The 14,133-nt window shown below is 39.9% G+C and overlaps 1 protein-coding gene across 2 annotated transcripts in view; it reads right to left on the minus strand.

The window, feature by feature from the left end:
- The window catches only part of LOC144017437 (E3 SUMO-protein ligase PIAS1-like), a 53,865-nt gene that overhangs the window by 13,380 nt on the left and 26,352 nt on the right, over positions 1-14,133 (minus strand). For both annotated transcript variants that reach the window (XM_077519021.1, XM_077519020.1), the window contains exons 2-5: positions 13,338-13,824; positions 5,472-5,556; positions 5,235-5,373; positions 3,736-3,870 (exon numbers count right to left, since the gene is read on the minus strand). In XM_077519021.1, coding sequence (XP_077375147.1) covers positions 3,736-3,870; positions 5,235-5,373; positions 5,472-5,556; positions 13,338-13,821 — 843 coding nt within the window. In that variant the 5' untranslated portion in view covers positions 13,822-13,824. The remainder of the gene's footprint in view (positions 1-3,735; positions 3,871-5,234; positions 5,374-5,471; positions 5,557-13,337; positions 13,825-14,133) is intronic.

Below are 14,133 nucleotides of genomic sequence, written 5' to 3' on the forward strand. Positions count from 1 at the left end.
ATCTTTTTAACTTAAAGGTGCCGGCTGAACTTAAGAATGTTAAAACATGCACAGTCAGTGAAAGTAAATCCGTCCGCAGAAGTTAAACATAATTACTTTGGAGTCAGTGTGTCTAGGTATGGGCTATTTATGAACAAAAGTGACAATCTGATGTTTTATGACTGCCAACTGCAGTGGAGCTCCGTGCTTCCTGGATAGGACTCAAAACAGCAATTTCGAGTTAGGATTTTTCTGCAATACTACCTGTATTGCCAATTTGAGATCATTTGCAAATACACAACGAACATTATAGGTCACATTATTTTTTATGTGTATGTGTATGTACAAAGCTAGTAAAAACATTTTGTTACTAACAGGCATAAAACGGGTCAGGGGTGAAAAAGGTGAGATGCGCTTTGAACAAAATTACCAAATAAAATACCAAAAATAAATTAATATTACAAATTACAAAGTGAGAAGGAAAGTTATTTACAATGAACGACAAATAAAGTTAAGCAGTAATACAAGAACAGAAGATAAATAATTGTATTAGTGTTATTTTGGTTCCTTGTGCAGTTTTTCAAGAACGGGCCTGCCACACATCGCGTGATGATTTCAAACACAACTTGGGAATAAAATCTCGCAAAAATTGACAGTTGGAAGACGACATTAATAACAATGAAGAAAATAACTGGGACTTGTTCGCAAACTCATTTTAATGTATCTGACACGGTATGTAATGCTTGCTAGTGCTACATGTTGGCCACAAGATTTTGCAATTTTATCGTTACACATGAAATTAGAAGTACATGGTAAGTATTGTTCTAAAATTCTATACATATTGTAACAATGGTAAAGCCACACACCTTACAACATGATTCGAATCGGTGGGGAAAACACGACATCTGCTGTGTCCGCGCCAGGCAGAGAGGCGGGTGACGCAGCGCCTCAGCACCAAGTAGTCCACGCACGAGGTGGGCCACCACGCTCAACCAAAGCTAGGAAGCGTAAAGCTTCATACTCGTTAAGCTTGTCTGCGGTCAAATCTTGTTTGCTTCCACCCAAACCCAGAAATCCAGTGCGAGTGGGTGATACACTGAATCTCTGGTCATCTAAAGTCCACTCAAGTGTTCAAGCTGACTTGGGATTCCTGCCTGTATCATTCTGGTCTGCCTGAAGGGGACCGGGTGCACCTGCCTGGCCGACAACCCGCCAGGTGAGCTGCAGCCAACTTCTGCCCTCGGCTTCCGGCCGCCCGAAGTGAAAAGGGACTCCCCGTTTTCTGTTGGTTCTCTATTCTACAGGACCAGCTCAGAAAATTAGAATATTGTGATAAAGGTCTTTATTTTCTGTAATGCAATTAAAAAAACAAAAATGTCATACATTCTGGATTCACTTGGAAACACTTGCAGGTGTTTCGAGTTAATTAGATGATTCAAGTGATTAGTTGAATAGCCTACTAGTATACTTTTTCATCATATTATATAATAATAATAATAATATATATATATATATATATATATATATATATTATTATTATTATTATTATTATTATACAATAATATTTTGAGATAGGATATTGAATTTTGTTTAAGCTGTAAGCCCTAATCAGCAATATGAAAATAATAAAAGGCTTGCAATATTTCAGTTGATTTGTAATGAATCCAGAATGTATGACATTTTTATTTTTTTTTTTAAATTGTATTACAGAAAAGAAAGGACTTTATCACAATACAGTATTCTAATTTTCTGAGACAGTCCTGTACACTAACATACTTTTAACCTGAATAGGCCACTCCTGGCTGACGAAGCATACAGTAATTCATTTCCAGTATCCGGTTTAGTAAGTAGATTTTCTCTCCACATTCCACACATTTATTAATTTGTCTGTTATTTTGCGCTTCATAGTTGGATAAGTACGCTTCAAGTTCAACACGGTTCGGGCCAGACGTTAAGTGTATTCAATCACCCAAGCACTTAATTCCGGTGTTTTTAACTTACTAGCTGTGTCACTCTGGGGTTAGCTTAGCAATTAGCATGGTTTGTAGGTGATAATTACAGTCTGGTTCAGACCAGGTTGGCTTCGAGCAGAGAAGAGGCATCCAACACAAAAGAACGCGCGAATATCACCATAAGTCAATCTGATGACCGGTGCTTTTATGACTTTAGCTTCTAAATGCGATCTTGGTTGACATTTCAACACCTGATACGCCAACAGCCTTGCTCCTCTTTCTCCACACCTGAGCACCCCAAAAGGTTTCGGAACTCACAAACTGCAATAATATTGTCCTACCATGCAGAGTGTGTCTGTCTGTGATTGTGCTACTGCGTATGCATAGTAAGAGAAGCAAGTCCACAACATCCGCATGAGTAGCTATAGAGTGAAGGCTCTGACCTGGTTGCTATTTTAGAAAAATGCTAATTCTATGGCTAGAGAATTAGGCTGATGCTGGAAAGAAGTAAAAGATATATAGAGACTTAGTAATGCTATGTAACAAGTACGAATTATTGTATACATCATATTCTACTAACAGTTCTAAACTAAATTTAACCCCTAAAAAATGTCGGCTGTTTAACAATGCACAGCAAGATGAGGGACCTGCTGAGGTATATACACTACAGTACGCTACAGTACACAGCTGATGGCAATTAAAAAAAATTGTCTCTTGACAACCATAACCTATTAAGATGATTTAATGGCCGTTACCAGCCCTTCCAAAATGGCGACTACTGTAAAAGAATGGGCTGACCTGGACATGCCCCAAGCAGGTGGCCGGCCACCCGAGGCATTCTCCAGAATTTTACGAAATGTAGACAGTCATACCATTGTTTCTAGGGTCAAGAAACGCTAGCAACACACTCTAGTGTCCACAAAGACATCAATATGTCTTATGTTAATAAGGAGGGGTGCACGATATTGGAGAAACCAATAATGTCGAGGTGGTTTGCCCCTAGGCCAATTGAAATACAGAGGGATGTTTCTGTATGTATTCCATATAAACATGTATTTCTTTGCCCGACAGATTCTCCGCTTCCTTTTGCAAACGGAAAAAATCTCACTTGTCTTTGTCAATAAAATTCTTTGTGGTTACAGCCTGAAAACTGAGTTGTCAGAATCAGTTATTTCGGACCCTTTCTTCTGCCATTCTTCTCATTAACGCCTGCGGACCTGGAACTTATGAATTACGATCCGGGTACTCAATTGCGGTCTTCTTTTTAGCGCCGGCGGTCGGGAAACAACGGAGTCCTCTGTGCTGCCATCGACGAGTGGCGGGCACCCGACACGTTGCCCGACTAGCGCAAGGCTAGGACCACCGGCTCGACAACACGAGCTAGCGTGGCATAAGTAGCTACATCAAGCCTCGACCTCCTACTGGTGCGTTGCTCCACTTTAACACACACGCGTCCATCTTAGGATGGGCAGTTGACTCTCAGCTTTGCTTTTCAACATGTTTTGATGAGGCGGAAAATGTCAATTTTACCTCGCAAACTACAATGTGAAACCGATGATTTCAAGCCTTGTGATATGTTTTAGTTTCCCTCTTCACACTAAGATCAACTTCAAATTTTATTTTGCCCGTTATAGCTAGCTACATCACAACCCTCTTTTAAATGCAACAGTCTCTACCACTTTTTCGAGGATATCACAATTTTATTCACATGGCGACCAACAGTGCACACAAGTCTGCGCGAGTGACTACACATTTTTGAGCCCGCTAGTTGGACTCTTAGTAAATCTGGCCCTTTGTCTCTTACCCTTCCAATCTCAGCAGTCCAGGACACGACAATAGTATTAGGGACTGTAGTGGACAATCTGACCAGTGAGGTAATGTTGATGGGTCGGCTGGGCCGCTTCGGCTCAACACCGTTTTTGGTTGGAGGAAGATAACCCTGTGATATAGAATGGTAAAAACATGTTAAGAATTACAAGTACTGTATTAAAGTACAAAGTAAAACAGGGATAGACCGATATAGGTGCCGATATTTAACATTTTGATGAATATCGGCGCCAGCCATTTTGACAAATCTGAAGGCCGATAAAGCTGGTATCTCTCTGAGAGGCGAATGTTTGCAAACTTAGTGAATTTTGTGTTTTTTGTCACCGTTGGTAAAATGTTACAAAAGGTTGCAAAGATGTTCACAGACAGATTTTATTTGGAACAAACAGGTTTTCTTCTCACAAAGAAATTTTGAGCATATTCTGACAATTTTTTACTGTTTGCGAACATCTTTTGAACCCTTTGACGAACTCTTGACGAGAACCCAAAATTGGCCAAATTTGTTCGCAAGAACAGAAAGATACCAGCTTAAGAGATCAATTTAAAACTGGGTTCATTTCTTGGAACTTTTTATGTATGTATTTATTTAAATTTCACTTAACTTTATAGGAGATGCTCCTTTTTGCTTTTGTAAAAATTAAAGGCCCGGTCTGCCGTTTTCACTCAGGAAAAGGCACTTTTTAAATACAGGATTTAAACAGACGAACGTCTTCTCAATTTACAGCTCTGGGCTTCTCGTGTCTGGTGGTGATTTTGTCCTAAACCCCCACCCCCCAGGTGTTTACACCCCTCCAAGCCAATCGCAGAGCGGGGGGGTGGCGTGTCGCAAACGGGGCCAGGCGAATTTGTCAGCTGCGTGACATCACTCCCGCGGCAACTTGCCAGCACACACGGAGTATTTATTTATTTATTTATTTTTCATTCATTCATTCATTCACTCACTCACTCACTCACTCACAAACACAAAATGGCAAAATACAGGCTGGGGGTGTGGGGGGTTAGGACAAAATCACCCCCACACATTAAGAGAAGCCCAGAGCTGTAATTTGAGAAGTGGTTTGTCTGTTTAAATCCTGTATTTAAAAAGTGCCTTTTCCTGAGTGAAAACGACAGACCGGGTCTTTAAATGACTGTTTAACATTTCGGTTATGTTAAAATTTTGGAAAACTACTATAGGAAAGTATTTTTATTACTTTTTTGTTAGGAGTTTAAAACAATGTTGTCTATTTGCTGTATGTTTAAATTTAAATAAAAACAAACATGTTGAAAATGTGGAAAAGTGGTTTTAAAAAACGTTTTTTTATGCTAATATTTGTATTTTACTACCAGAGAATATTGGCTCCAAATATTGGTTATCGGCCTCCTTGCCTACTTATAATCAGAACTGAAAAACAAACTAAAAAAAAAAACATATTGGTCTATCACTAAAGTAAAACACGGTATTTGGCCGCTTCTGTACTTGTCAGTGTTTCTCACCGGCAGGTTACATGGCTTGCCGTTGACTTTCACACACAAACTGGGTGGAAAATGATCTTCCTGAGGACAGCTTGTCTCTGACAGGCAAAACCGCAACTGGACTTGAACTGAGAAATCACATTTGGTCCCCGAGATGTCCCTAAAAGCACAAAAAAACAGATATAATCCATGCAGCTTGATGAATGTTTAAATAATTCACAGTCTGGTTTGGCAAAATGGCATTCCGCTTCATCTTACATTGAACTGCTGATCTGCTGGACTTGCTGTGGCGTTAATGCAAAGGCAAAACATGTCTCCTGGAATCTCTGGTTGCTGTCTGAAGCTGCAGAAAATACAAGAAAACATAACCGGATGATATGCGGTTGAACTCCCAATAATTCACACAACAATCACATTTTTATAAACAAACAATGTCAACAGCAGAAAACGAAGATTTTTTTTTTTTTTTTTACTGAAAATACATGCAGCAATTGTTCCATTTTACAGTGGGCATACACTTTAATGACAAGGCTGAGTAATTATTCTGATTGTGGTATTTCATCCCGTGGGTTGTCAATGCAACATGGAAGAGGAATCCAAGAAATGCTTATCAGGAATTTTGCATTGGCTCTGGATGAACTGGTGAAAGTGGTGAAGACAGCTTAAAACGCAGGCACGTGACTCACACTCATCCATCCATCCATCCACTTAATTACAGCATCAGTCATGGTCATCAGATATTCAGAGTATTTCATTTCCTTGGCAATTAGCACCCACACCATAAAGGACCTTTATGGCATATTATACATTCATTGTAATGTGTCTTTTCTTTCTGCGTTTTGGAGCATGTCTGTGCCACAGTACAAAACTACATGTGATGTGCTTTCAGACTTTTCCCTCTTCGGGCAACTGAAGCTAAAAATAGATCTCGATCACTCTAGCTCTACCATATTCTCTCTCTCTTTCTCTCACTCACTCTCACTCTGTCATTGCTTGCTTTTTCTCACTCTCGCCCCCACCCTCCATCATGCTCGAAGTCACTCTCACCACAAAACCGGATTTGTTCTCATGTTTCAGTGTGGCAAAAAATGATATGAAAAAGGTGACAACCCTCATCCGCTTTCAAACTACAATCATGAAACTGCCACTTTTTTAGGATGAATATTTGCGACATAAACAGTATGAAAATTAAGAAGGAAAGAAAACAGATTGATTGGTTGTAGATCAAAGCCAAAATACTCCCATACGCTCATATCATACTGTTTTTTTTTTCCACGCTCATAATACTTATTCATCTTTTTAAAGCCTAACCCTTATCTGACACATTCAAAAAGCTAATAAAGGCGGTACAGTTCACATGATTGTGCTTTGATGAGACATTCAAAAGAAAAGGCGTGTGACACACATCATAATTCTTTTGGTATTATCATCTTAAGCTTCTTTTATGATCAAACGCTCAAGATTATCTTTCTGCAAATGTTCCATCTGCAAATATGTCATCCACAAAGATAAACAACTAACACGCATGAATGCAGTGGGACAAGAACAACAGGTAATTCTATATCACATAAATTATTTAATCCATGTGCCTTTATGTATTTTTACTGTAAGAAACATAAGATTAAACTTCATGAAGAAAGAATGTTGCTGTAACTTAATTTGATCCTAATCTTGCTTGTTGGTGGTTATCACGCCATGAAACTGATAGTAATGCTGACACTGTGTTACCAACATTGCCAAACAAAGATGCTGGATCAATCCTAAATACACATGAAACAATTTCATTCCCCAATTTAAATGAAGGTATCACTCCATTGTCCCCATCTTTAATCGTTTTCCTTATGTAATTGTCTGTGCACCTTGAATGGACCATATCGAGACCACATTTAGCCAGCAGTCTGGATGCACAGTATATGTGGCTTCAATTTTTTTGCATTTTGGCTGGGTCAGCACCTGCATACTGGGACTTGTCTCCATGCCAACCATTCCCAGACAGCCTGGAGAAAAGGCCTCAAAATCATTTATTCAAAGGGGTTCAGCTCTATAACTTGGTGATAAGGAACAACGGAATATTGCTACTTGGGAGTGAAAAAAAAATCTGCACTGTGTCACGAAAACATGTAGTCTAAATAACAACTACCGGGATAGTAGATTGAAGGGCAAAGGTAGGTAGAACGACTATTGTGATGTCATGTCTATTTTCAACCACCTAAAGTGATGACCTTAAATAAAAATTGCCTAGTTATTCAGGAGGAGGCGAAGTATTCAACACAATTTTGGATAATATATTTTACTGTTATCCCAAGATCATTGGATCATTGATAAAGAAATGTTCCTTTTGAAATAACTTGGTTGATCATGCATAACATACTGAGTGGTTCTCAAAAATTACAATATGCTAGTGCTGATTTTTGTCTAAAGTAACAAAAAAAACAAAAACTTTTGCTTAAGGTCTGGTCTTAGGTATGAGCTAAGCTCCAGAGAATTTACTTGACTCAATCTGCCTAATCAGCACAACAAAGCCCAGCTGGAGTTTATTAACTTGGTCGTGCCTTGCTACTTTTTCATTAATTCAGTACGCCACATGCAAGCACGCTCATATGCACACAAACACAAAAGACACCTCCATTCGCAGAAAAACAACAACAAAAAAAACAAAAATAAGACAAATGGTGAGATTGAGAATTTCCAAGCCAACCTGTGTAACAACAACAAGGCTTGTTGGAGATCTGAATGGGGTTGTTCTCCAGCTGTATGGTCACCGGGCTCATTAAGGCATTCCAGGGTGCACATACAGAAATGCTTAAATCGGAGTGTTCACAGTCTGGCAGCTGGTCCTGCTATTCTCGTCAATGCAAATAGTAGACATTTTACAAGCGGCGTCAGTACTACTTACATGGGCCACACCCAAGACAACACATCTGCAAACAACATGCATAGCATAGGAACACTGAAAATTGTCTGAAATGGGACAAAATGAAGCAGATTCGAGTGGTCATGTGGCGCTCTATGTTTATCAGTACAACCTTGAGTTCTGTTTGTTTTATCAAGGCTCAGTAACTTTCACTTTGAGTGTTGACCTTATTCAGCTTCTAAAAAAAAATAAAAAATACATACAAACATTTAAGATTTAAGTCGATATCACTTGGTAATAGGGGTGTGAATTGCCTAGTACCTGACGATTCGATTCGTATCACGATTCACAGGTCACGATTCGATTCGATACCGATTAATCCCGATACGAATTTATAAGTCGATTGTTGCGATTTTTTTCATTCAAATTTAGAAAATACTAATCAGTAAGCTTGTAGAGTGTAAGATTTATATGAAAATGTATTATTTATTTATCTGAAATTTCAGTCTTATAGAGGTTGTAATCTGTTTCATGTTTGAACAGCATTAAAATAAAATATTAAGGCTTAATGTTCCGTTCATATAACATCCTTACATGCTCAAGGTGTGAATCCTAAAAAAAAAAAAAAAAAAAAAAAAAAAAATCGATTCTGCCAATTATTGAATCGATTCGAGAATCGCGCAATGTAGTATCGCGATATATCGCCGAATCGATTTTTTTTTAACACCCCTACGGTAATGTGTCATTTACTGGCTATTTCACCACAAAATTTTCTGGCAGGTTAACTTAAATCTGAGTTATGTCCTGACACATTATTACAGAACGTACTATTAGCACGTCATCAGTATTATTACCATAAAGTGATTCAAAGTAAAGCCAAACTACAAACTAGGGATTCTGTACTAGTCGGGCTTCACACAAACCGATAATCCACAGTTTGTACTCTGCAGCCTGCGAACAAGAGAGCAGCCTATGTGCAGTGTAGCGTCCCCTCCCCTTTTCATTAATTGCAGTGATTATGTGTTTTGAGAATATGCAGCTAATCCATGTGATCGGTATCGGCTGATCTCACTTATGGATAATTGGAATCAGCAGCATAAAATCCTGATCAGAAAGCCCCTACTCTGTACATATAAAATGATCATCTTGGTCACATAAGACGGTAGTAAAAAACAAAAAAAAAACAAAAAAAAAAAACAAGAATGACTTTTTGAAACAACTTTGGAAAGCTTTGTCAGAAAGGGGGACAGACCCAAATGACGAGACATATAAGTTATGACTTAAAAAAAAAATCTGAGAGAGAACTGCAATTTAAAGTGGAAGTCAACCCAAAAACTGTCTTTACAATATGTTGTATGTGCCCCCCAACCTGCCAAAAACGGCATTCTGATTAATATTGCATTTGTGGAATATGAGCAGGTAAATCAACCTATTTTTATCCAAGTGGCCATCTTGCCACTTGCTATCGACTAAAAATGACATCAGCTCAGGGCTCAGGCAAAGACCAATCACAGCTCACCTGCTTTCTGAAGCTGAGCCGTGATTGGATGCTGCCTGAGCCCTGAGTAACTGTGATGTCATTTTCACTCGACAACAAGTGACAAAATGGCCGCCTTCTGAAACTGATAAAAACTGCTGAATTTTTCTGTTGAGCAAATGAAGTTGTTTATCAAGAAAAATGGGAAAGAATTATGCCTACAAAGCTTCAACAAAGTGAGTGAGTGAGTGAGTGAGTGAAAAACTTGAAACGAGAGAATATTTGCACAAAAAAAAAAAATCAGTATATTAAATATTGTATAAACGTTTTTACATCATGAAATATTTGCTCACGTTCCATACTTGCTTGTGAGCTACTGAGCCTTTTTGGGGATGTTTTCTTTTTTTCTTTTTTTTTTTAAATACCCAAACCTGACACTCCCAAGTTTCCATTCAACCTGTGGAATGATCCAAACAAGTGTTGTTGTTGTTGTTGTTGTTGTTGTTTCCCCTAACTTTTGTTTTTTATTCCCTAACTTTCCCATTCTTTTGTTGCTCCTGTCTCAGCTTATGGGACCACGCTGCTGGCATTAAATTCAATATTAAAGAAAATTTGCACAAAACAAAAAGTATCGTTCATCAGCTTGAACATTAAATATTTTGTCTAATGTACTCAATTGAATACAGGTTGAAAAGGATGTGCAAAACATTGTATTTTGTTTACAAACATCCCAGTTTCCCTGGAATCGGGGTTTGTTAAAGAATCAGGGGCCTAGTGGAAGATAATTTATTTGCCATAAACTGTATGACTGTTCGAGTGGTTAGCACGTCCGCTTCCCAGTTCTGAGGTCTCCGGTTCGAGTCCAGGCTCGGACCTTCCTGGGGGGAGTTTGCATGTTCTCCCCGTGCCCGCGTGGGTCTTCTCCGGGTACTCCGGTCTCCTCCCACATTCCAAAGACATGCATGGCAGGTTAATTGGGCGCTCCGAATTGTCCCGAGGTGTGTTTGTGAGTGTGGATGGTTGTTCGTCTCTGTGTGCCCTGCGATTGGTTGGCAACCAGTCCAGCCTACTGCCCAGAGCCAGCTGAGATAGGCGCCAGCATCCCCCGCGACCCTTGTGAGGAATAAGCGGTCAAGAAAATGGATGGATGGATGTATGACTGTTCACATTAAAGATGCAGTGCAATAACTCTAACCCTTTCAGCTATGATAAATTGGAATTAAGAAGAGTATCATTTTATCACTTTATGACACACATGGCAATACACTATGTAAGGGCATAAATAAATGCAGCAGAAGGACTGGGGGTAGGGATTTGGTGAAAATGATACCGTGGATGAGGCAAAATGGGATGAAGAAACAATTGAGGGCGTAGTATGCATAACAATCAATGGATCTGAGTGAGGCATATGGTAACAGGACTCCTTTCCTTATAATTAGGCTAAATATGGACTCCCTTCCTTATACTGTAATTAGGTTAAATATGGTGATCACATAGAAAATGAATGTGAAGAATCTTTTCGAGCCATTCACATGACCTAGTGAAATTGCTGTACGTTTTTTTTTTCTTCTTCTTCTCTTCACACTCACCCTCTCTCTGTGTTGAGAGAACACTTATACATTATTAATATGGAAGTATGTCTGGTTTTGGAAGAACCCATATGTGCACAGTGTGCAAAAGACCTCAATATCTATGTGCAAGTCACATTCAAATAGAAGGACCGATATTCTGCAGGCACAGTTGTGTTCCCGACTGTGCAAATTTATCACTTTGAATGCAAATGTTTGCATGCAAAGCAGATGATGGCAAACAGTGTGGTGAGAGAAAATAGAAGAAGAGAAACGGGTAGAAAACATTTCGTACATCGTACAATAAGAAGAAGAAATGTTGGGATAACAGAGCTGCGAACATGTTTGCATGTGCATTGACAGGAAAATAAATGGCAAATAAATGACATTTCTTACTCTATTAAAATGCTAATTATGATCTTTACTGACATTTTTCCATAATTTTCTAATATATTTGAAAACTAGAGCATTTAAATGCTATACTAAATGAATGCTGGGTACTAGATGAGCACTCACTACAATGATGTATTGGATATCAGCAAGATGGAAATCAAATCTGGCCAAACTAGGGAATTGATCAACAAGTGGAATTAAAAGTGTTCACTGACAAAATTGGTTTTCACAAGTCTGTCTTGTCATGTGCCTTATGCTTGTCATAATAAAATCTTCAAATATTTATCATTAGTTTACACTGAAAAGTATTATGTGGTCAAAAAATGCCTCTGAGGTGGCAATAATTCACTAATTCACGAATTCACACAGTATGTTTTCCGATTCCGATAAACAATGTAGCTCATACATACACAATTATACATACTGAAATAATAATAAATGGCCATTTATTGTAGGGCCCGACCAATTAATCGGCCACCGATTATAATTGGCCGATGATTGGCCTTCAAACATTATTATTTTCCCCTTAAAACGATATCGAAGAAAAACAAAGTTTCCGACTCTGTGAAAGTACCCTGAATGCACCATTTTGCTTGCGTAGCAACTAGCAAGTGTTTACCGTGTGTTATTCTGGTTATTCTGTTGTCCCTAAGCATCCTTTAAGTTGTTTAATGACATGGCAGTTGGAGCCAACGTTAAGAATTACATCCACTGTATATTTAAATACAAAACATGCTTCATTTTTAAAACATCGCCACCCTAGAGCTAACAGGAAGTTATCAAATGCTAAGAGCAAGTTAGCATCGACTTTTTTTTGTGGACGTCCGACTCTCCGGATTAGCTAGGCTAGGCTAGGCTAGGCGTCGGTGCCCGGGTCCCTTTGAAGAGCGACCGATGCAGAGTCCCGGCTGGTGCTTCAGCTCAATCCATCCACGGGAAGGACCCGAATCATTTCCGCAGATGGATCTGCAGGAAGGACCCGAAACACATCCGCAGCCGGAACCGCTGGGAGGACCCGGAGCACGTCCAGAGTTGCCAGCAGCTGATGCGGCGTGGCTAGTGAAATGCAGCAGGGAAGTCTGCAACGCATTTATATCCTTTCCACCACGTGAAAAGCTCATAACACGGTGCAAGTCGCGCCATCTCCCTTTCTACATAAAAGATAATAACTTATTATCAACTAGCTATTTCCTTGTTTAGCACGCTTGACGGCATTCAGGCAATAGCAAAGCATCAAGCCAAAGCCATGCCACACGCTTAGTTGTGTGGAAGAATTAAGTCTCACTCTGTGCCGTCGCGTAACTCCAGATTTCATAAAAAACTTATTAAATAATAATAATAATAATAAGCTCATATATTTATCGGAGTCCTGATCGGGAGACAATGTCCGATTCTGATCGACTCCGGAACAACGTGATCGGGCCTGATTTTCGATCACATGATCGGATCCCGGATTTCAAATGGTGAAGTCAATGGCTCACAGGTGTGATGCAGTTATTGAACATAGGGGTTATGCCACCAAATATTAAATGTGATTCACTTTAAATAAAGGTCTGTTGTAATACATTTGATCACTTGAAAAGTGGGTAGCTTCAAACAAAAGGTCGTCTGTCCCGAGCTGTTTAACACATCTACATGTAAATACCATGAAATGAAAGCTGGAATTCTCAATTGTTGTCTCATTCATCTTTTCATTTGAAACACAAATGTCCTCTATAAAAAAACAAAAAACAAAGGAATTGACCTTGCTGTTCCAATACTTTTGGAGGAGACTATCAATTACAAACATAACGCAACCACCTCACGTATGAAAAACACTGAAATGCTCTCACCTAGACTGGTAGGCTTGATGAGCTCATCGAGCATGTCATAAAATGGCAACCTCTGAAGCTTCACATCTGGGTGGACGGGGTGTAGCGGGACCGCGGCGGACAGGTGGTGCGTCAACCCGGTGAACTCGTGCTTCCCTGGGCCGAGTAGCGAGAGGGGTAATAAGGCAGCAGGTGACGGGGTTCCACTGTGACCCTCGTACGCCAGCTGCGTCAGGCCGGCAGGCAAAGCGGCTCCACCTCCTCCGACCACCCCCGCCGTGGCTGGGTGATGCGGACCGGGCAAAGGGAGCTCGGAGTGAGACATCATTTTTGCAGGGAAGCGTCTCCGGTACAGCTCTTTGATCTTCAAGTGGACGGCGGTGCTCGAGCTGGCCTTTAGCAGATGCAACGCCTTGCTTAGGAGCTCGTGCTTGCGTCCGTGCTTGTTGCGCCCAGCGTAGCCCAGCAGCACCTGGAGCTCCGATACCCGCAGGCTCATCACCATTTGCTACAGAAGACACAATGGAAGAAAAAGAAAAGAATGAGAACAGTGCAAACTTGTATGTGATGTCAAAAGATTGTCTAAGATCCAGTGTTTTAAGTGGGCCGGAACGTCCCAGTACGGAAGCTCGTGCAAAGAACGTACTGTCACAGTCTATCAGCATTCCGGGCCACTTGACAATGCATATTTGATTCCAAAAAGCTGTTCCGCCGAGCGCCGCTTATCCACGGACTTCCATATAATATGGAATATGTGCGCTCATCACATTACCAAGCGCATGATTACTGTCCAGTTTTCATATATATCTGTGCGTTA

Source organism: Festucalex cinctus, chromosome 4 (genome assembly GCF_051991245.1).
Source record: "Festucalex cinctus isolate MCC-2025b chromosome 4, RoL_Fcin_1.0, whole genome shotgun sequence".
Taxonomy (NCBI): Eukaryota; Metazoa; Chordata; class Actinopteri; order Syngnathiformes; family Syngnathidae; genus Festucalex; species Festucalex cinctus.